General features: G+C 42.2%; 1 protein-coding gene across 3 annotated transcripts in view; it reads left to right on the plus strand.

Annotated features, from left to right (window-relative positions):
• ANTXR1 (ANTXR cell adhesion molecule 1) overlaps positions 1-23,820 on the plus strand; it is a 212,354-nt gene that overhangs the window by 83,472 nt on the left and 105,062 nt on the right. For 2 of the 3 annotated variants that reach the window (XM_019718386.2, XM_074332095.1), the window contains exons 11-12: positions 14,981-15,050; positions 16,532-16,610. In XM_019718386.2, coding sequence (XP_019573945.2) covers positions 14,981-15,050; positions 16,532-16,610 — 149 coding nt within the window. Of the gene's footprint in view, positions 1-14,980; positions 15,051-16,531; positions 16,611-16,742; positions 16,744-23,820 lie in introns of all 3 variants that reach the window. The other variant, XM_074332096.1, reaches the window with a different exon arrangement.

Here is a 23,820-nt window from a genome sequence, read left to right on the forward strand (position 1 = left end):
TCTATAACAATTTCTGGACCTGTGGTCAATATGAATAGATCCAGAAATTCAGGGTAAAATATGATTTTAAAAATTGTAGCAGGTGGCCTTGTTCAAAGGAATGAGGGGGAGACCCCAGGTATGGGAAACAAAAAGGGAACGCAAAATCTAAGCAGAAAGCTGCGCTGTGTGGGCTCCAGGCCTGGGGTCTGCAGGTCATGATCCTCGTGCTGATCCAAATACAGGACACCGGCCTGTGCATGGCAATGAGAAAGAGCAGAGCCCCTGCAGAAATTAAGCTCCAAAGGGCTGCACCACACATTAAACTGGTACTGGAAAAGCTTCTCAGTGACTCAAGGCAGAGGTATAAAGGTAAGATGTTATACCCCCCAAAATGTGTCTATGACCGTCCTATCCCTGTGACCTTAGCAGAGGCAGTGAATGTCCAGGCCAACCTATAGCACTCCTGCAGTCAGCAGCCCCCTCTGAAGGTGGGCTCACAACACCAAATGGCAAACCATATGAAGATGAAAGAAAGAAACAGAGAACAAGCAAGAAGGAAGGACTAGAGAACAATCCAAAGAGAATCTATAACAAGCACATTTAAAGTGTGTAAAGAGATCAAATATATCAAAGTGGAAGAGCATTCAACAAAGGCAGATTTGCAGGGGAACCCAGTTTAAATTCTAGAATTGAAAAAGTTTATTCCCTGGAATACAACTTAATGGATGGACTAAACAGTGTGATTAGACACAGGTGAAGATGAAATGCATGAACTAGAAGAGAGATAAAAGAAAATCCCACCCCCTCAACCAAAGCACCAGACGCAGATATTTTTCACCCTAGTTTTATCAGACTCTAAAGGAAAGGTTAGAGGCTAGTATCTGATACAGGTCTAGGTATTTTCACCATGAGTATCTTTGTCATAAACATCTTTGCGATAAGAATTATCACTGCAAACATCTTCGCCGCACAACTCATTGGCAGTAAGGCAATTTTGCTGTAAAAGATAAAACAACTGGTTGACAGTTTGGTGTACATTTGGCAGACTTCCTATATTTAAGCTAGCTGCCAGTCGATTTCATTACTACATTGATGAAGTTCTCGCAGTTACTGCCATTTTTATGTTATGTGTAGATCTTAGCCCTCATAATGGTCTATACAGTGACGGGTAGATGTGGTGATCTTAAAACAGTGCATGATAACAACTACTATGAAGCCAGATTGCACAGCTACATATAAAGCCAGATTGCATACTATACTAGAAAATGAGCGTGTAGTTTGCAAATCCTTCAGTGAATACGGTCATCCCTCCCACCCATCAAAACCAAAAGGTTACCAAGCTATGGCAAATATAGAAGAGGTGGCCAGTAATTCACAGTCTTCAAGAGCATTAATTATCTATTCTCTAGTTGGAAACTCATACCTCTCTTAATGAAGGAAAAAAATTGCAGCAAAAAAAGAAAAAAATGCTATGCTAAATGAGGAGACAAAACAAGCAAAAAAAATGTATAATACTATGAACAAAAGACTTCAAGGATGATGTATTGTCACTTTTCACAATAAAATCTTTTTAAATTTTGTTATTAATTTTTCCACATTTCATTATGTCCTTTTTAATGTCCCTTCGTTTACTTTTAATTATTTTATATTTTATGGCAAAATTGACTTTCAGTCAATTAGTGGTACGGTAAAAGTGTTTGCGGTGAAAATGCTTGCAGCAAAGAGGTCTACAGCAAACATGCTTATGGCGAAAATACCAGACATGAGCACAGGCACTGGAACCCAACCACCCAGGGAAAGACCCTGCTTAAAACAAAAAAACAAAACAAAAAAAATTTGGTTGCCTTTTATTTCCTTGTCTTGCTTAATTGCTCTAGTTAGGACCGCCAGTGCTGTATTAAATAAGCTGTGTGACCATGGCATGTGATTGAACATCTCCATGCCTCAATTTCTCTATGTGTAAAATGAGTATGGCAATAATAATAGCACCTTTATGTGGATTGTGATGAGGTTTAAATGTGGGAAGTAGGGCTTAGACCAGGACCTGAGACACAGTAAGCAGTGGATCAATGTTGGCTGCTGGTATTAATTTATTATAATCATTATCACTATTATTAAATGGAGCAGCAATTGAGTTGCTGTTACAAAGACATCAATTGTCTTCAAATTAATATTTAGTTTTAATATAATCCCAGTGAAAATTCCAATGGGACTTTTTAACTTAACAAAATAATTCTAAAGTTTATATGGAAGAATAAACATTTAAGAATAGCCAAGAAAAATGTGGAAACTTGCCCTAGCCTCGCCAATTTTAAGATGTATAAAAAGCCCTAGCCAATTTTAAGATGTAAAAAAAGTAATTGAAACAATGCATGACTGGTACCACAAAAGGCAAACTGAGCATTGAAACAGGAAAAACAAAGTCCATAAACAGATCCCAACACTTATGTTAGTTTAGTATAAAATAAAGTGACCTTTGTAATCATCAGGGAAAGAGTGGATTATTCAAAAAATGGTGAGACAACTGGCTAACCACTTGGAAAAGCAATTAAGTTCATTTTTATCTCACACCTTACATCTAAACAAATTCCAGATGAAAAATTTAAATGTGAGTATAAATCTATAAAAGTTCTAGAAGGAAACAAAAATAAGTATTTACATGATTTTCTAGTGCAGAAAGACTTTTTAAGCATAACACGGAAGGGAGATACCATAAAGGAAACATTTGATAGTTTGAGTACATATTTTTTAATACATTGTTACCCTCCTCCCAAAATCTAAAGGAAAGCAGAAAATTGGCAAAATTATTTTTAAGACCTATAACAAAGGGCCAATAACCTTAATACATAGGCAGCTCTTAAAATCAGAAAAAAAAAAGAAAAGAAAGAAAGGAAAGAAAGAAAAAAGAAAAGAAAAGAAAAGAAAAGAAAAGAAAAGGAAAGGAAAGAAAAGAAAGGAAAGGAAAGGAAAGGAAAGGAAAGGAAAGGAAAGGAAAGGAAAGGAAAGGAAAGGAAAGGAAAGGAAAGGAAAGGAAAGGAAAGGAAAGGAAAGGAAAGGAAAGGAAAGAAAAGAAAAGAAAAGAAAAGAAAAGAAAAGAAAAGAAAAGAAAAGAAAGAAAGAGTGACCTCATCAATGGGGAAAAGATATGAAAAGGAAATTTACAAGAAAAATAATGGTCAAAAATGCTCACTGTAACCAAGGAAAGGCAAATGGAAATAACTTATGAAACTAACAAAGATGAACAAAACTACAATGCCCAGTATCAGCAAAGATATAGAGGAACAAGTATTTTCACTCATCCTTGGTGAGAGAAACATAAAATCTTTTGGAAGGCAATTCTCAAAATGAATCATCTGCTTTTATACATTTTTGACCCAGAATTTCATCTGTTCATCAAAAGGAAATGACTGGAAATGTTTACAAAGACTTGACTACAAGATGTTAATCGAATTGCTCGTGATAGCAAAAGGCAAAGCGAGAGAAAACAAACCAAAACACCTAAAGGGTAACAACATAAATGTTTAACAATAGATCATTTGTTATATATCCATGCCTAAATAATTAAATAATGTGGTGGGAAAGAAGAAGAATTACTAATGTGGGAAAATGTTAATGATATAACTTCACGTGTTAAAAGTAAGTTACCTCGTGCTATTTTTGTTTTATACATATGTATTTGTATGTAGAGAGAAAGACTTGAAAGGCATCTATTAATATGTTAATAGTAGTTACCTCCTAATGAGATCACTATTAATTTTTACTTTCTTCTTTCTGTCCTTCTGTATTTTCTAAGCTTTCTACAATCATGTGCCCTCATGTAATAAGAAAGAAGAACCCACAATAGTTATTTTAGTTTTAAAATTCTGGTTAATTACTGAAGCCTAGCACACGTCTTCAGTTAGCATTTAGTTGGTTCTCCAATGACCAGGCTGAGCTCACTCCTGGCCAAGAAAATATCTTGGAAATCTTCACACAAACTTTATTTATTCTGGCTGCACTTTCTCCTACTCCAGTATTCAGTGTATTGTGCCAAGAAAAGATCCACTTTCAATTGGAAATCCATTTGCGGAGAGATTAGAATACTAAAAAGTAGACACTGGGGTATGAGCTGAGACATGATCCATTTTAATGAACAGTAAATTTTAAAAATGGACTTTTTGCTAATGCAATAATGAAAAACATGCTAGACAATCCTGGTGTTGTGTAAAGACATGAGGTATGATTATAAACAAAAGAAACTGATTTTTAACAAACTCACTGAAATTCAATTTATAAGCCACGGGAGAAATCAGTTTCCTGGTTTTAGAGACACACTTCTTTTTTTGATGCAAAATTTTATTTCCCAGCTTGATCTCCAACATTATTCACTAGGCATGGCTCTGGTTTGCTTTCTGTTCACTCTCAAAGGATGAAACTTTGCCCCCTTTGAAGATATTTTTTCAAACTGAACATTAGCCATGTAGGCACTTCCAAGAGTTCCAAAGAGGGCCTCAGCTTCCCCGGGGGACGAGAGACAACACTCACTCGAATGTAGAAGTCCTAGTGTGTTTGTTTTTAAAAATCTGTCCAATTATCCAGAAACTGTACTTTATCTTAGAAAACATCTGGGCCCCGGGGCCGCTGTGGGCCCCCGAAAGAGATCATTGAACTGCACCTATGGTGGCAGAGGGGGAGGGAGGGCAGAGGGAAGGAGAACAGAAACTTCCCAAACAAAAGCCAATTGTTTCCTTTATCACTGGTTAGATTGTTGCATCTATATATTGGTCAAAGATACTTAGGGCACTTTGGATGCATCCCTGGGGGGTCTGATGTCATGCAAAGATGATGGAATGTCACTTTGTGCAACTCAGATTGAAGAGACATAGCGGAGCATCTCATCTCATGGTTCTTAGTCAGGCTGCACATCAGAATCACCATCCCAGTGACAGCGACCCCAAGTCCTCCCTGACCTATGTCATTTCATCCTCGCAGCGGATCAGTGAGGGAGGAGTTCCTTGTATCCCCATTTTGCTGACGGGGAACTGAAACTCAGAGATGAAATGCCCAAAGTCATCCAGATGGCCAGGGGTGGAAGCCATTTGGAGCTCAGGCAGTCTTCTCCCGAAGCTTTTCCCTCCTTCTCTACATTGCTCCCACATGGTGGATCCCCACATATCCCTGGGTCCCCTGACCCCCAAAGCCCACTTCATGCTAAGTGCTGATTCCCACCGCTCCCCCTTATTTTACAGACAGGAAACCTCAGCTCAGAGAGATTTAGCTACTTGCCCAAGGTCACAGAGCACATTAGAGTCAAGACTTGAACCCAGGTTCAAGAAAAAGGCCCTGGACACGGGAAGGAAAAGCCTCAGCCCACACTGACTTCATGTCAGTGAATGCAGCTAACTGTGTGATCACAGGTAAGGCTCGCTCCTCTTCTGAGTGGCCCCTCTTTCTGGAACTTCAGAAACTTTTTGTGTATCTGGTGGTGCTTCCCCTTTGTCATTGCTTTCAGAAGGGGCCTGGGTTTTGCCCGGTCGTTTCTGAAGTGGCTCCTGCCGAGATTGTATTAGTGCATGTTCCCATCCAGACAAGAATGGAAATTTATTGCAGTTTTGCTTGGTCAGACAAAAGCCCCAGTAATCTGGGAAGGAGTGGGGTTAAAAGGAGAGTTGCCACCTGAAGTAACTACGAGGTGGTGAAGATTTTCACTTGGAGGTGAAAGACCTTCTTCCAGGGGGGGTGTTTACACAGTCCAAGCCAGCTGCAGCAGTGCCTGGTAGACAGTCACCTGGACATTGCCCCTGCTCTCTCAAGCGTGCAATTGCCTCCAAGCGAAAATCGTAAGCTGCATGTGGTCTCTGGCACACAATGCGATTGTCTGAGGCAAATTTGGAGGAGAGATTTGCTTATGAACTTCCCTGAAATTGCTGTTCCCCCAGCCCTGTTGTCCTGATAGGGGAATCTGGACCTCCTCGACTTCTGAACCACACAGCCGTACTTTTATGGATGGCACCTTGTTCCTGTAATACTGCTCTGTTGTCACTTCCATAGGATGATAGAAGAGACAGTGATTAACAGATGCGCCAGAATCCTGGGAACCCCAGCCCAGGCAGGTTAATAATCTATGCCCCCTCCAAACTGACATTCCCTGAATATTGGCTCAACATTCAGCTAGAAGAAAAGATGGGTGCTGCTGAGGGAAAGGAAGGAAAAGAGTGCTACCTGTGGCTCTCTACTCCGCACCCATCAGCTCTGTCCCCTAACGTGCACACCACAGCCGCTTAGTGGCATCCTTCGATCCTCAAGTGTGTGCCTGGGGTCTCCTTCCCACCTCTCCTCTGAGTCTCTGTATAAGTGTGTGTTCTCTAAGAGCAGTCAGTATTTGCCATAATTTATGGCCATGATGGTGTGGAAGGTTTAAGCCATTTGCTAGACCTGCCCTTCAATTCCAGTTCCAAAGGTAAAATCCTTCCAATCCTAATTGTGTACAGCTGCAAGAGTCTGTGTGTCAAGAGACACATACCTTGTGCATGAATCCTGAATTGTCTTCAACCAAGCAAAAACAAAGCTTTAAAAAATATTTTTTTTCTTAGCAAATTGCAGCTGTCTTCAGTGCGCCATTTATTCTGACCTCAAGCTTACAAAATTTTTAAAGGTTGATGCTTTGCTTAGAAGATAATTTGTAAGTTTTATAAATGTCAACAGTCAAGAATTTTTTTGGTGTAGATTTATTAAGAGGAGAGAATATTTTGCAAGAGCGCTGCTCCTCATTACCTTCATTTAGTTTCCTTGAAATACTCAAAACTGCCCCTATTAACTTCAGATAGAGAGGAGTGCCAAATGCCATATTCTGTGTAGTATGATTCCAGTTATGTAAAAAAATAATATGCATAGAAAAGAATCTGAATAGCGTACCCCAAAGCATGAACGATGTTTATCCTGGAAGTTAGGATTGCCGAGGATTTTTCATTTCTTTTTGTATACTTCTCTGTATTTCTCAAACTTCTCACACTAAACATGCATTACTTTTATAATTAATAAAAATGTGAGCAGTAACTATGAGCAGAAAATAATTTGCATCCTGAGAAGTCAGACTAGCTGTGATGAGGACCAGTTCTAAAAGCTGGTGTGCCCAGAAACACGGGGTTCACAGCCTTGGGTGGGACTGAGGAATGTGTAAGCCCAAAATGGACAACCCAGAGATCAGCGGGGCTCCGGACCCCGTCCCTGCGCTCCACTGGGAATGGACTTGTGGTCCCTCACCTTGTACTTTCTCTCCTTCTGGAGCGATGATGTAACCTTCATGCTCATGTACATAGTGACCAGGATAATCCACTTCATTTTCTTCTAAAACTCCGCTCAGGTGAGTCCTATATTGCTATTATAGGTAAGGTGTTCTGACTGTACAGCCTACCCATCCACAGCAGCTCAGAACCTCAGCAGCAATCTGAACCCCACTTCTGGAGTGCTCCATTTCTATTATGAAGCAAGCTCCACCAAGCAGAGTGGCTCAGGTGTTATGCTACCTATCTAGGAAAACCTGGACCCATCGAAGCCTCTGAATGAAAGAATTTACCAAGAAACACTTCCTTACTCCAACCAAGTGTCTTCAAATGGCTCTTGAGCTGTTACTGCCTCTCCCTCCTCTACCCATCATCCTATAACACCTCTGAACTTTCCTGGACATTCTACCAGTACCCTGGGGGCTGTGAACCACTCCATAATATCTGTAGGATCCTGTGCAAGGGACCAAAGATATAAAGCTATGGTAGACATTATGCCAGGATTTCTCACCTTGGTGTAATGCAGAGTCTCTGCTTCCACTCCCTGCACAAGAACACAGGATTTGGTGAAGCCAAAAAGGAACACCAACGGTGCCATAAATAGGGGAGTCATACCACTATATTCTCGATGGCGGCTGGTCGAGACACAAAAGCAAACATCTGCCAGTACCCCAACGAGTGGTCTTCCTGCACCCCAGTCTTGCTGGCGGCCTGGCGAGACACAGAAGTAGGATCCACATGATCTGCAATCCACCATCCGTGCTTGCCAACCCTACTTGCTAGCCGCAATCTGCCATCTGCTTCTCTGCCAACCAACCAACCCCCTTGCCAGCGTAGCCACGGCAGTTATATTAGTGGCCAATGGCCAACTGGTTACAGCTGATGGCCACCTGATCACAGCTGATGGCCCACAGAATACATGCCCAATAAATGTTAGTTTCTTTCTACTCTAAGCAATGGCCATCTACTACCTGAGCCAGCACCTTTTCACGGGAGGTCGAGAGCCTGGAAACTGCTCGCTAGGACTCTCTCCCCACACTTGGCACTATCAACATTTTGGGCCAGATAATTCTTCGTTGAGGGGGAGAGGGATGCCCTGTGCATTGTAGGATATTTAGCACAACCCTGGTCTCTACTCACTAATTGCCAATAGCACTCCTCCCCCAGTTTGATTACCAAAACTGTCTCAGACATTGCCAATTGTCCCCTGAGAAACAAAATCACCCCCATTTGAGAACCACTGCACTGTATACATGTCCACAGATCCTTTTGGAATAGATGACTTTCTTCTTACCGCATCTATACCATATAGGCCTGACACAACCCAGTAGATTCGTGGCAAGACCTACTCACTTTGCACACACATTCACATCTTGTGTTTTACAAGCGCCTCGGACAATGAACCCTGCAGTACCCCACTTTAGTAATAACAGTGGACATATGTCAAGTGCTTATTAAGTGTTGAGCATTAATCATATCTCATTCAAATGTACAACCACCTGTGAAATGAGTATTATTCCCGTCTTAACAGGTGAGAGCTCTCAGTTATGGACAGGGTTACGTAGGCAGTGGGTGACAGAGCTGTGACGGGATTCCAGAGTCCGGCTCTTAGTGTGCTCATTATCCTTAATTCTACTCCAACCTGCCCCAGAGAACAGGGAGGGAAAGCAAGAGACATATCCTGGATACCTGTAACAGACAGAAACTGGTTAGGTATGACACAGGCCCAGGGAACTGCTGGCCAAGCTCACTGCCTGAGCTCATAGTAACTAGCCAGGGAGGGCCTCCCATGAAACCTTGCAACAACTCTATGCCTTGGGTGGATAGGCACGGGTCGTGTCTTAGGAAAAGGATGGTGACCAGCTTGGTTCTGCCACACTCTAGGCATTGCTCTGGCTGCAGGTGGGCCTGAGAGGACATTATAGGGGACACGCTATGTTCCAAGGAGTGTTCCCAACTTGGCCCCACTCACCTGCACTTCACTACCATCTCTTCCTATTCTGTTTTGACTCTTGTTTCTCATTGCTCTGACCTCTGACTACTGTTCAGCCTTTCCAAGTAGAGGCCCCTCTCTCTGCTTTCAAAGTTTCTGCCTTGTCCCCTGATGTAGAGTTGAATGTCTTCTATCAAAAGAATCCATGGATTTGTTGTCTCACTCATCTATGGAAACCTTCCATCCCACAGAGTACATGCCCAATAAATGTTAGTTTCTTTCTACTCTAAGCAATGAGTCCCATTTCGCTTTTCAGTAAGAGCCCCACATTTGTAAATTGTCATTGCAGGAGCTCCAGTAAGGCAATCAACCACCCCTTTTCTGGCTAAGGATCCAGAAAGCTCAACCCAGTGCTTTGAATTTCATCAACTTAGAGTCCTGCTGAATATCATTTCATTTCAGGTTTTTGCACATATTTTAAAATTCTAACTTTTTAAAAAGCTGATTACTTTTGAAGTCAGTGAGAAGGGAGAAATATGCAGCCTAACTCTAGCCTGTCTGTTCTCCCTTCATTCAGAGACACATTCCCAAACCAGCTGATAATTTGGTGCTGAACAGTTATACTTGGCTCAGGGATGCCATAAAAATGCTCCCTGAACCCAGGGGAGATCGGGAGAAAGCAGGGTGAGCTCATTTAGTCCCTAACCTCCACTATTTTGTCACAGTAGGAATGTAAACTCTACTTTGGAGCTTACATCAGCTTTTGGAGAGTTTCAGCAAGCTCCCCCAGATAAGACTAAGAGTTATTTTTCTTTTCCTTTTGGCCAGAAATAAATATTTATATCTAGAAAAGATTGCCAAGACTTGGAAAGTATTTGAATTATTTAATCAGCCCTATTAAAAGGATTCACTGTGATTGGTGTTTGAATTGGCTAATGAATTTTAATCCTGGTTTTATCCCAAATCCATTAGACAGTCACCAACTGCAGGGTAGAATTCTGGGAACTTCTTCACCAGTTTGTTAGAAAAAAAAAAAGCATTGACCAAGGTCAAAACCTGCAAATGTACACATTTGAGTGTATGACTCTGGAACGTGTTTCCATTATAGTACCTCAGTGTCTCTTAGATGGCACCTGAACCTCATCAAAGTTTTCCAACCCTGGACTTCTCTTCTGGGAAACATGCCTCCTACTGTTATCCTCTTTCACCCTTGGAGAGTCTTGACCATTTGCCTTCAAAGTGGTCAGGAATAAAAGAGACTCAGCGCTGGGGTACTTCAGGCTATATCAGAAAACAAGCTGTGAGATTATGACAATATAAAATGGCTAACTAGTTCAAATTACATATGTAAAAAAAGAAATAAAAAGCTAGCTGGGTTGACCGTGGGTAAGTCATTTCAACAAAACCTGGGTTTGATGCCAACTCTGACGTTTACTCCTGGTGCAACACTTAACCTCTCGGATTCCAAAATTATAAATAATAAAAAATAATAATGTCAAATGAGACTATGGGTATATAGTGTTAGACAAAATCAGTGTAGATTTAGATACAGATATAGATATATGTGTGGATATTTATGTACGTATGTGTGTGGGGGGTATATATATGCATGTGTGTATGTATATATGTACACACACATTCACTAAAACCTTTCATTTTCCTAGGAATTCCTAATGCCTAAAAAGATGTTAGTTTGATAGAACAATGTAATTAAGCTAGCAGACTTTTTGAAAATGTTAATCTTCAATTTCTCTGATTTTAAAACACATATTTATATAATTCAATTTTAGAGGCATGTTTGCTCATGTAATAATATGGAATAACATTTGCTGAATGTTTATTAGGTGTCATGTAATGTGCTTTGTACTTTCATTCATTCTTATTTACTCCCCACACGACCCTGTGCAATGATGTCATCATCACCTTTTACAGACAACGAACTTGTCCCCAGTCACATACTAGTAAGAAGACCTGGGATTGGAACCTGGATTTGTTTGAATCTGAAGTCTACCCTGCCCCGCTCTGTGCCCTTTGTGCTCATCCTCAGGGACGCCCAGCTGTGAAGCTTGGGGCATTTGGCAGTTTGGCATAATGACAGTCATTGTTCCCCGAATCCTGATTTAGATCCTGACTCTTTCTTGTAGAGAAATGCTTTGGATTAACCCGTCATGGGTATGCACTGAATTCTGCATACCTTTGGTAAAAGGCAAATAAATTTATACTTACAAATCATCTGAAAATTCCCTTAACTTCTAGTTTCAAACTCCCGCCCCTTCCTGATTTTCTCCCCAGTTGCAAACAAGCCAAGCGCTTGTCTTAGCTCCTGATGCCAATTTCCTCTGCCCACTCAGTGCTAACGAGCAGTGAAATGGCTGCCTGGTGGACAGAGGAACCCACAGCCTCGGTCATCCTCAGAGTGGATCATGGCCCTACAAACATCACAATACCACTGGCATTGGCAGAGGTGGCAGCAAGGTTGGCATGGCCCCTGAGCCAAACGTGGCCCAGCCGAAGAGGAAGGCTTTGTGCCCTGCTTCCCAAGTGGACGTTCCAGGAAGGAGTCAGATGATCTGAGTTATGGAAACCAAATGGCCTTCCTTTGTTTAGAGAGAAAGGGGGGAAAAAGTCACTCATTTTTGTGGTAAAGTGAAAACAGGCTCCAAACCAAACAATCCCTCTCAGAGCAGAAAATGCCAGCTCCCCAGAGCGGGCCCACAGCCTCGGCGGCTGATAAACTGATGGAAGGCCTTGTCAAGCCTGTCCTACAGCCTCGGCAAAGTCCTCGGTCCTCCCAGCCAGGTTTTCCTCTGCTTTGCTCCAGAAATATTTGGACTCCAGGGCAGGAAAGGAAAATGAAAGGAGGGAGAAAGAGAAACATCTACTTGACTAGGCCAATCTCTTCCTTTCACTTCTTTTCACTTGGGATGGAGGGAAGGGAGTGGAGCTGTGCAGAGAAAGCCCTGGAAGTAAGCATGGGCGCTAACACGGGAACCTGGGCATGCAACCCCTAAAGTCTCCCTGATGTGTCACTGCAGTGCGCTGACTCGGAGGAAGGCCCTCCTCAGAATGACCGAACTCTTCCCACAGAATGCAGCCTGGAGTCACGAGGCCTCCTGTGGCCGCTCTGGCTGCTCTGTGGGCAGCAGTCTGCACTCCCAGGTATTACTGGTATATGTACAGCAGGGTAAGCCATGGCCAAGAGAAAATAAATGAAGTCCTAGTCAGCCACGCCTGTGCCCAGTTTGGTTTGTTCTCTAATACAAGCCTTTCCTAGAATGGAGAGGCTCTTGGTGAGGAAAGAATAGTATAGAATTCAGGTCTAGTCCTGGCTTTGCCTCTGACTTGCTGTGCAACCATGGGTCACTGTCACCTCTCTGAGCCTCCATTTTGCATCTGCAAAATGAGCCTAAGGATCCCTGCCTTAGTTCACAAGGTCATTGTGTGAAAGAGATAAAGCATGGCTCTTGTCAAGAGATGGCAACCAGACTGCCTGAGTGTGGATCCAAACTGCTCTGTGTAACACTGGGCAAGTTTCTTCATCTGTCTATGTCTGTTCCTCACCTTTAAAATGAAGGGAATAATATCCTTCCCTGATAGAAGGTTACATTTGATTATGTGATGTACGCAAGCACTTAGAGAACACCTACTCTCAGCCTGTGCCAGGGAGTGTCACTGTCATTATCACAGATGGGAAAACATCTTGAAAATAATAATGCTCAGTTCAGGCACTGGGTGATCAGCCACTGTCATCATAAGCATTATCATTTTAATCAACACACTCTCATTATTCTGGAAAAATTCCTTAATCTGCCCATGCTAATTCTAAATTGAAGGGGAACCTCTAATAGCTTCCGTTGCTTTTAGGAAAAATCCCGGAAGCCCCACCATGGCATATAAGACCTCTTTCATCTAGCCCTGCTGCTTTTTCTAGCCTCATGTTGAGCCATTGTCTCACTCACATTCAACAGCCTCATTGGCATTTTAGCGCTGCAAAGATCTGGGCTCCTTCTGCCCCAGGACATTTGCACTGCCCACTCCCACGCCATCTCGTCTTCACCTGACCTCCAGGTTTCAGCTTCCACAGCCTTTCATCAGGGAGGCGGTTCCTGACCTTCCACATGAGAGCCTGCCCGCTCTTTGTCCTTTATACTCACCACGATTATAATTCAGTAGTAATTTCTGGAAATAATAGCACATCAGCTCCTTGAGTGATATGCTACATCTATTCTGGTAATTGCAATACCTAGCACAATATCTGGTACACAGGAGATATCCTAAAGGATAGTTTCAAATGAAAATGAATGTGTTTAATAATTATCTCCCCTGAAGAGCCTATAAAAATCCAGAAAAACAGAGGCTGTGTTTCTCTTCTCAGAGCCTGTGTCTCCAGCACAGCATAGACCTTCAATATATATTTGTTGAATGAGTGAATGAATGACATAGAATAACCTCCCTAACATTTTACCACTTGAAAATTTCCCTAGACATAAGGGGAGACTAATTGACCACGCTCTTCCTCCTCCTTCCATGAGGGCTTAGAGCTTGGCACTCACATGCATCTAACTCCACCCCAGGTAGCTCTGCTCCTTAAATTCAGGCATGAGGGCACAGGGCTTCCTAATCTCTCCTTGGGCAAGTGTTTAGGGTCAGCCACATTCCAATGTCATTAGAGACATCAGTTTTACAACAAATGCCAATAGCAGGATATTGTTCTTCAATGGTATGTGTATTCTTTCTAGCTTCTGGTGTCAGTGTTTGTACTCACAGCTTGATTAAGAGGACATGAAATATTCATCTTTGTATCACCTACAGGTTCTACCACAGTGTTTTGTACAGAGTATGCACCCAGTTGATGCTGGAATATATTGTGTTTTTATATATACTATCTAGTGTATATACACTATACGCTAACATTCATATATTCTCTATAGGATATGAAGGAATGACTACTATATAATGGGTATAGTAACTCTTCAGCCCTGCTTCTGGGACACAGTGAAATTCTTAAGGAATTATTGATTAAATCTGCTTAAGCTTTTCCCGGTCTCTTTCTCTCAGGATAAGAGCACGAATTTCCCCACCTCCAGGGTCCCCCTCACTCTAATCCATCTTTCATAGTATCATCTGCTAAAACTTCCAAAATTCATCCAAAACTCATTTGAGTTTTTCTCCAAAAAGCTCCAAAGTTCTTTTCAGAGTTAATAGACCTATGTCTCAGTCTAACACAAAGAACTTAGACCAAACTTCTTCCTTCTTTTCAAATCCTACATACGTCCTACCCTAGCACATACCTTTGGCTTGCTCTGTCTTTGCTCATGCCATTTCTGCCACCAGGAAATGCCTCTTCACCACCTTTCTTCTGAAGCACAGCTCAAGTTTTGTGTTCCCTATGACCTCACCATGTCACCCACCTCAAGGGAGCTCTTTTTCTTCTGAAGCCAAACAATATTTTGGCTTAGCCACTTCATATGCTTGTCAGAAAACTTTTTCCATAACTATGGCTTCTCTTGCAAACTAGATTTGGACCTGAAGCTTCCTGAGAACCGGTCTAATATTCTCTTATTTCCCCTCAGTTATGCCTGGTCTATGGTAAGAGCTCGGTCTGGACGTACAGGATCAGGGACTAGTGTTCAGGCAGGAGACCTTGACTCTAGTGACTTTCATAGCTCAAGATGAGATTCTATTTCAGAGTTATTGCTTTTCTAGTGTCTCCCAGGACTTGATCGATAGTCTCTAGGACTCCCTGAATATGACAATGTGAACGTGCCTCACTCCTCTTAATCCAGTGACTTCCTTTTTACAGATGAGAAGCCCTTTGCTGTAGAAGACACTTATTTGCTGTGTCCAGCGCCTATCTTAAAAGAAGTTGGCATGTAAGTTTCCACCAGCATTGAACTTCACAGCCAGAGAGGAGAGAGGAAGTAGAGGGGACAAAGGGAAAAGGAAGAAGTATCTCTCTTTGTTGTCATAATAGAGCCTTTCTCTAGCCTTCTCCAGGTAATGATGATGGCATCAGTGCTTACAGTGAGCCAGGCACCAGGATAAATATTCCAGAGGGTACCACTTATTCCTCCCAAATGCCTGACAAACCAGATACTCACAACATCCTAATTTTACAGATGTGGAATCTGTGGCTGAGAGAATTTAAGTAACCTGCCCAAGGTCACACAGCAGTAAATGGAAGCGTTTGGGCTCAAACCAAGGTCTGTCCGGTTTAATCACAATCACATTTCTGGGAAGCTCTCACACTTTCCAGAGCACGTTCACACACATTACCTTGCCCTGTCGTCATAATCGCCCTGCTAGCTGATTATCTCCGCCTTAGAGATAAGGAAGCTCAGAAAGGCTAAGGGAGTCCACAGCTGTTTCAAGGTCCCAGATTCAGACGTTCTGAAGCCAAGCTCCATGCTCCTTCCTCTATGCGTCTGCAGAGTAACCTGTATCCACCCAGACTGCACAAGTTTCCCTGAGCTAATTCATGGGGGAAATCTCATGGTGGTGCAATTGTAATAAGTGCTAGTAAGATGTGACCAAATATTCAACAGAAAAAAAGAGAATTAACACCCTGAGCTAAAAAAAGAGAAGCAATGATTGTCAGAGAACACAACTAGCTTCTCCGTAAACATGTCTATAGCAAGCTGAAGTTAGAAGGGTGGGTAGCTTTAAGGAAAAAAATGTTAAACTTATTCATCTGAATTCTGCTTTCAATCATTTGTTCAAATTGTAAAGCCGCCAACTCTAGTTGCCTAACATCCGCCTGCTATTCTACTGATTCCACAGCCTTTGCCCAGGCTGTAAAATGCAAGCAAAATGCAAGCTTATGTTTCAGTGAGTCTCATATAGATAGCAGGAGGTAGAAGGCAAGTTACTTCGTCCATTGCTGCACTTCTGTTAGTTTACTGGATAGTAACAACTCTGCCTCCACCAGAATCGTATCGCTGAGAATCCAGATAATGACAACAGAACATTAAGTGTATAGCTTGATCGGTGCAGCCCCACAGACTTGGACCGTTTTTTAAGAAAACTTTGTCATACTACAATGTGACAAGTAAGTTAACTGAAAGCAGGCTTTGCCCATTCAGTGCAATTTGCTGCAAGGCCAAGAAGGGCTGAATGCATTGCCTTGATGGGCCAGCCAAGCATATCTTGACGTCTCCCTAGAATATTAGAAGTGGAGGGGCCCTCGAGACCGTGCTCCACATTTACAAAAGAGACAGCTCAGGCCCCCAGGGAAAGAGACTACAGTCCCAAGGGTAGTTAAGAGCAGAGCCAACAGGGCACCTCTGTATCTGGCTCTCAGCCCCTTGCTCTTTGAACACCATGCTGAGTGTCTCTGGTTCACTTGTCATTGCAGGAAAGCTGCACTCCAGGTCAGCATGAATGACGGCCTCTCTTTCATCTCCAGTTCTGTCATCATCACCACCACACACTGTGTAAGTCATCACCTTCCCTTTTACTGAAAGCTTCATTCTCATCCTCATCTCCTTGGAAAGTTCTCTGGTTCTGAATTCTGTTCACTGAGCTTCGGTCCCAGCACTGCTAGGCAAGCCATGGGCTGGGTCCAGGGTGTGCTGCACCCCAAAGTGTATCAGGAATGCCTGTGTTCAGGTTCCCCATTTCTGTGGCTACTCGAACACACTGTCATGACCAGATGGTAAGAGAGGCCAGTGTCTGTGCAGTAATGAGGAGGGAGGCCTGGATGGAGTGGGTTTACGAGAAAATTCACAGAAAGAAATTGAACAGCATATGCAAAAAAACACATCTGAGGGAGTTTTTCTCTAAAGGGGAGCAGGAAAAATGGGGCAGTAACTGAAGGAAGATTTGGAGTATAAGAAGAGTCTTTTATTTGGAATGAGAGAATTACAGCTTATTTATGTGATGATGGAAACAATCCAGGAGAAAATGGAAAACTGATGAAGCAGGAAAGAAAGGGGGAAAGGGGCCATATGCCTTAGGGGTTGGGAGGCAGGAGTAGGGATTGCACCCTCCCTGCCAGCTCCTCAGATACCCTTCGCTTGATCCTCTGTCAAGTAGTTTTTGTTTCTGGCTACACATACAATCACCTGGAGAGCTCTTAAAAAATATTGATGCCTAGCCTCATGCCAGACCAATTGAAATACAGGCTCTGGAATGGGCCCTAGCTTTGGTGGTTCCAAGACTATGGTTGGGAATACTTCAGCCTGCGCAGTTGCTGCCCACCATCAGCGTCTCAGAGCTCAGCCCTTCAGAGGGCAGTCAGGGCTCGGTTAGCTTGTGTACAGACCATAGCCCCTGACATGAGCATTTCCAAAAGAACCTCTGTCTAAATATTCAGATTCTATAGCCAAATGCGTTTTTTCTATTAGTTTGTTCTAGAGACAAATGTGTTTGACCTGATCGTCAGCTTAGGCAGATATGATGGTCACTTCCCGGCCAGCCTTTGGAGGACATGTTGTTAGAACCCCTTCAGTAGCTGGGGTTTGTGTCCTTAACACTGTCACAGGTGGACAAGAGAGAGCAGGCAGCACTGAAGCCAACAAGTTAAAAATTAGTTATTTCATAAGTAAGAGGAAGCTGGGACTCATGACGGACAACATGCCCTCCCAACTCCCCGTACGCCACCCCTTCCATGCACTTCTCATCCTGTGTTAGGAACAAACCCGTTTTCTTGAAAGCAGGGTAAGCCAGTGCAATGGGTACAGACAATAGAAAAGTTTTACTTGATTAAAAAGAGAAGTCACAGAGAAGTGTCACCGCTGAAAAATGTGTATGTCTCAAGCATCCATCAATGGAACACCAAATATGAAAACTGTATTCACAAGCAGTGAAATTTCTTCAAATGGACCCTGCCTGATTCTTTTAGAAATTGACCCTTTTGGAACCTGCCAACCTGCAGGAAATGATTAAAATACCCCAAATCTAACAACTCCATTCCAGATTCCTCCCTGCTTTGAAGGATCCAACAGTCTGGGCCTGTATTTTTCATTTTGTCTGACCGTACCAGAGAAACAGCCGTGACCTTGAGGCTGCAGGGCAGGGAAATAAGAAGGGGAAACATCTCAGAACCAACCCTGTGGTATGGCAGAAACAGAACTGCAACTTTAAGTCTCTAAGCCAAAAAGAAAGAGTGTCCTTACTAACGTACAGCAATGAGAAAAGAACTCCCAGTAAATTCCCTCTGTATCTTCCCTATTCACTCCAGCCTACACTTACACCTTCCATCTCCATCATCTGAGTGCATGCCACTAAGTTTTCTGTTCAGCTGACCCCTTGATCAGCACCACCTCATAACATCTGCATTATTCCCCTTTTCATTTGAGAATGCTATGTGTCGTCTACAACAAAGTTATAAGATTTGAGATCCAGATCCATTCATTCATTTATTCAACAAATAGTCATTGATCATACACAATGTGCAGGGCACTGTCCTGGGTGCTTGGGATACACCAGAGAACACAGCAGACAAAAATCTCTGTCTAGCAGGGAGGGGAACGGGAGAGAAGGCCGACAATAAACAATAAACATAACAAATGAATTACACACTATGACAAAAGATGCACATATTCTATTAAAAAAATAGAGCAGAGTAAGAGGATTTGGTACTCCGTGAGTGAGTGTAATGTAGACAGAGCTACATGGAGAAGATAGCATTTGAGTAGAGGCTTTGAAATTGACTGAGAGGATACTGGAAACAGAGAGCCCCTGTGCTTTGACCCCAAGACCAGACACATGGTGTATTCAAAGAAGAGCAAGAAGCCTGGTGGTCAGTCCCTGGAAGAGAGTGAATAAGAACAGGGGCAGTGAGGTAACGGGGATGGGGAAGGAAGGGTCTTGTAAGAACTTTGGCTTTTGCACAGAGGTGGAACCATGATCTGATTTATATCTGAACCATCATTCTGGTGGCTGGAAGGGCCTGTGGGAAAACAAAGATGGAAGGACTGTGACTAGTCAGGAGGGTTATGGCCATTTTTCAGGCAAAAGATGATGGCAGCTTGATTTAGGAGGGAGCAATGGAAATGAGAGAAGTGGTCAGCATCAGATACATTTTGAAGAAAAAACTGATAGATTTCCTGAAGCACTGGATGTAGGGCTTGAGAGGAGAGGAATCAAGAACGGCCCCGAGGTTTGGGCCTAAGTAACTGAAAGGATGGAGTTGCCCTCAGCTGACAGGAGGACGACTGAAGGAGGAGATTCGGGGTTGAGGGGGAAAATCAGGAGATCGGTTTTGCTGTTGACTAGTTGTGTGGCCTTGACCACATTATGTAGCCCCTTTGTGCCTTAATTTTCAAATCTGTAAAATTCGAATAATAATACTTTATATCTCTTAGCAGTGTTCTGAATATTAAATAAAATGATATATGTACAGTGTCTGGCAGAAGGCCTGGCAGGTAATAAACACTCAATAAATGTCAGCTGTTATTATAGTGGAAGTTTAGGCAAAATTATTGAACTAACTGGAGATTCTTCCCAGAGAGTTACTCTAATAAAAGGATTCTTCTGAGCTAAGATGTATCCTTAGGAGTACATGTTTTTCACCCAGGTAATTAAAGGGGACAAACAGGATGGCCAAAATCATCCAGAGAAAAGGACGTATTGTCAAAACTAAAACTCCAATCCCCAACAGGGCCCTACACAGAAGCTCAAATTAAAAAGACTGAAGCCATTGCTGGGCAAAGTGGAGATGCAGGTGGGATGTGTGCTCATCCAGAATATGTAGTAATGTCTTGGACTTGCATTTGTTTCTTGGGCAGCTGATTTGGACAACAAGGTTTTTAGATCAAAAACGATCCCCTGTGTCTGAATAAAGGGTTCGGCTTGTCAGTGCCAGTTGCACCCTGCCCAGTCCATCACCTGGAACCAAAAATAATTTTAAAATATGTAGTTGAGCCTTTTCTTTTCTTGCTTTATTTGGTGCCCATTTGGACAACCATGTCACAAATTTTCAAGATCCACAACGAATAACTGTTGCTCCTGCCAGGAACAGAAATTCCATGAAGTTTTACAGGAAAGAGATTTTTCCATCCAAGAACTAAAAGATTCCTATACAAATGGTAAACTCTGTTGAGCTCCATGACTATAAAGAATGGTCAAATAGCCAAAGTCCTCTCTTACCAGCATATTTAAATACATCCAATCTCTGTAGTCTTAACGGGACTGCCTGTTCTTCCCCAGGCTCTAGCAGCAGTCAAGAAAATCACTAATATGGTGTTATTTTAAGGAAAATATTGAAGTTTGTCCTTTTGAAAACAAAGCAAGCAAATTCAGTGCTTTAAAGAACTTGTCATGAAAGGTTGTCTTCTTTTAGGTAACTACCTTAAAATCCCATAATTTTTGACCCAAAGTGTACAAAAGTCAGGGAATCATTCAAAAAGGATCTTTCAAACTCTTACTGTGTCTCTAGTGTTCTATTTACAAGTTGCTATCCTTAAGGAGCTTGAAATCCAGTTGGAGAAACAAGTCCAGCAAGCATATAAAAGAGCATATAATAAAGAACAAGATTGTGTGAGCTAGGTGCAAATGCTGTAGGATTTCAGAGAGGGGAAGGAGGAATGAATCCAAGAAGAGCCACAAGGGCTCCATGGAGAAGGTAAAACCCATGTGGTGATTTGAAAAATGATAACTAGAGGTGAAAAAAATGGGAAGAGGCCCTCCCCTGAAGAGAAATGAACCTGAGCAAAATCTTGACATGTCCGTGAGTGTAGTTTGTGCATGGTCCCTCCCATGGTCTATGAGTCTTTCTTTTCCTCTCCTTTTGTATCAATTTCTGGTACGTTCTAATTTGGGGCCACGTCTCATGTTGGCAACTACTCTCCTAGGATGTACACTTCATACCCTTGATCCCCCAGTAAGTAACAATGACACCCAGCTGATGCTCCTCCCTATTAACTGTGATCAGGATTTGATTTGTATTGGTTTCCAGGTTGGAGAACCACCGTCTCTGAAGAATGGAAAGAGACCTAAAGTTAGACATAAGGGTCTAAAAATCACACTGAATTGATGGAAAAATATTCCCTTTTCCCCTTAATTTATATGAAAAACAGCCTGGCTACAAACAGTCAGAAGGTTGAGTAAATTTGAGTGGACCCACGTCAAGTCGCTGTTCAGAGATATTCTTTTTGAATAAAAATAAAAATGCAAGAAACTCAGCCCTGAGGTACCACAACAAGAACAACTGCTCTATAATTGTAGCATAATGGAGGAATTAAGAATATACGACACTAAATTGAGAATTCTAATTTCAAATCCTAGCCCTCGACCTCTCAGGGTGATCTTGCACACGTTAACCTGAGCCTGTCTCAGAGCCTGTCTTTAGTGGTTGTTGCAAAGATTAAAGGGAAAGTATCTAAGGGGCTTGAGGTCCGTGGTGTCAAAGAATAATAGCTGTTCACTAGTCTATTGACATTCTCTGACTTGCCAAGTAAAAGTGTAATGGCCCCTCCCATTAAAAGATTTACTGTTTATGTCTCGTAGATTATAAACAGGCATTGTTCCCCTGATTAAGAGGTACGCTTCCTTTTGAGTCCATGATAAGCGTAGGAACAGGCTGAGGACAACTTTAAAGACGTTGCCTGCAGGATAACGAGGGAAAACAGAACACTATGCTGTACACCTGAAATTAATATAAAATGATGTCGTGTGTTAACTGTAATTGAAAAATTAAAAAGGAGGGGGAAAGGTGAAGGGGAATAAGAGCTCCAAATTTCCAGGTATAAAACCAATAAGTCATGGGGATGTAATGTACAGCATGGGGAATATAGTCAATAATATTGTGATAACATGGTACAATGTCAGATGGTTACTGGGCTTATCATGGTGATCACTTCTTTAGGTATATAAATGTTGAACAACTATGGTGTACCCCTGAAACTGATACAATGTTGTATGTTAGTTATATTTTAATGAAAATCTTTTTTAAAAAAGAGTAAATTAGATCTGGTTGATAAGCCAAATGGAATTGGGCAGCAGTTTCTTCACTATTTTGAACAAAAGTTTTTCTCAGTAAATGAATCAAGCAAAGAGACTAAATAAGGAGACTATTTAGACCATTTAGAAGAACAAATTAAAACAAGTATTTACTAACGTTGATGCATTATTACCACATAAAAATTCCCTATTGTTATTTAAATATTCTATCATGCCAAGCCTGTTTGGAGGCATTTTGTCAGAGGAGGTGGTGTTTCCTGCAGATGAGGTCTGCAGCCTCAGAAAGAGTTTCACCAGACTGAATGATTCTCCGGTGTCCCCTGAAGGAGCCACAAGTCACTGTGGTTTTGGAGTATGATTTGATTTCTGGGGGGATAAACATGGTGCCACCTTGTTTCTCAAGGATTTTTAAAGCATTTTATCCTTTTGATTTTCATAAATTCAAACCGTTCTTTTCCCAAACTAGTGGTAATTTTCTATAGATATTTGTGTGTGTGTGTGTGTGTGTGTGTGTGTGTGTGTGTGAGAGAGAGAGGGAAAAAGAGAGAGAGAGAGGAATGCACAGGAGAGGCCTTCCCCTGACGCTACAAAGAATTATTCCGTCCAAAATGTCAACAGTACCAACATTGAGAAATCCTAAAGAATCAGAATTATGGGGGTAGGGAACCCAGGATTCTACATTTTAATAAGTTTGCCAAGTAAATCTTAAACACACAGGACTCATCAGTGTCCTTACCTGATACTAATTGTTGTCCAAAGTTTAAAAAAAAAATCATTAACATCTATTTAAGTAAAATGATTTACTTTCTCGATTCACTCCCAATCCCATTCACTTAAGAATACCAAGATTTTAAAATCAGAACTCTCTCTTTTATGCTCCTTCTGTTGGACCCTATTTTCTGGTATAAAAATAGGAATTGGCCTAAAAGAATAATCTTAGCCCAAATGACAAGGGACCGTCTCCCTTTTTTATTGCCAGACAAAGACTGCAAAACTTCCTCTCCAAAAGCTCCTTTTCCACAGTCCAAGTGGTCCTTCATTTCCTCCTCTCACACTAAGGCCTGCTGAGCTACAGATCTGTTGTTCATTGTTTCAGGGAGAGCCCAGTTTATATCAGTATTGTTTTTAACACTTCATGGCTCCCAGTGTTTCACAAGAAAGTGGGCCTCCAGCTGCCATACAGAGAGAGGTGGGTTATGAGTTTGGAAACTACTGGAGACGTGGAGTAAAGAAAGCACAGACACTGGGAAGAGCAATTGTCTCTCATGTACCGTGTAGCCCATATGCTTCTTGAGGAAAAACACTGTGTCTTGTTCACCATGGCAACCAAGCACCTGACACAATGCCTGTGCATAGTAGTTAGTAGATAGCCAGGTAACTGAGTGAATGAATGAATAGACTTAATCAAGGGTCATCCTGCAGTCATAATGGCCCCTGCTGGTAGGAGAGGAAGAAAGCCAGAATGCAGCAGGATTAGATCAGGGGATGCAGTCATTGGAGGATAGGCCTCCAAAGAGGATGGCCAACAATCCAGTATGCACATCTAAGGAGCGTGGAGGGCTTGTGCATGATTTAAGAGGAAAAAAATCTGCCAGCTAAGAAACTACAACCAGTGGCCCCTGGCAGGACAGTAGTCAAAGACTTTTTCAGAACAGCCCCATCTCCACCAGGAGCAGACCCTTGTCAGGGGTGCAGACCTGGAGAAAGGGTCTAGAAGTAGCCCGTTCAACTAGATCAAGA

This window comes from Rhinolophus sinicus, linkage group LG05, assembly GCF_036562045.2.
Source record: "Rhinolophus sinicus isolate RSC01 linkage group LG05, ASM3656204v1, whole genome shotgun sequence".
Lineage (NCBI taxonomy): Eukaryota > Metazoa > Chordata > Mammalia > Chiroptera > Rhinolophidae > Rhinolophus > Rhinolophus sinicus.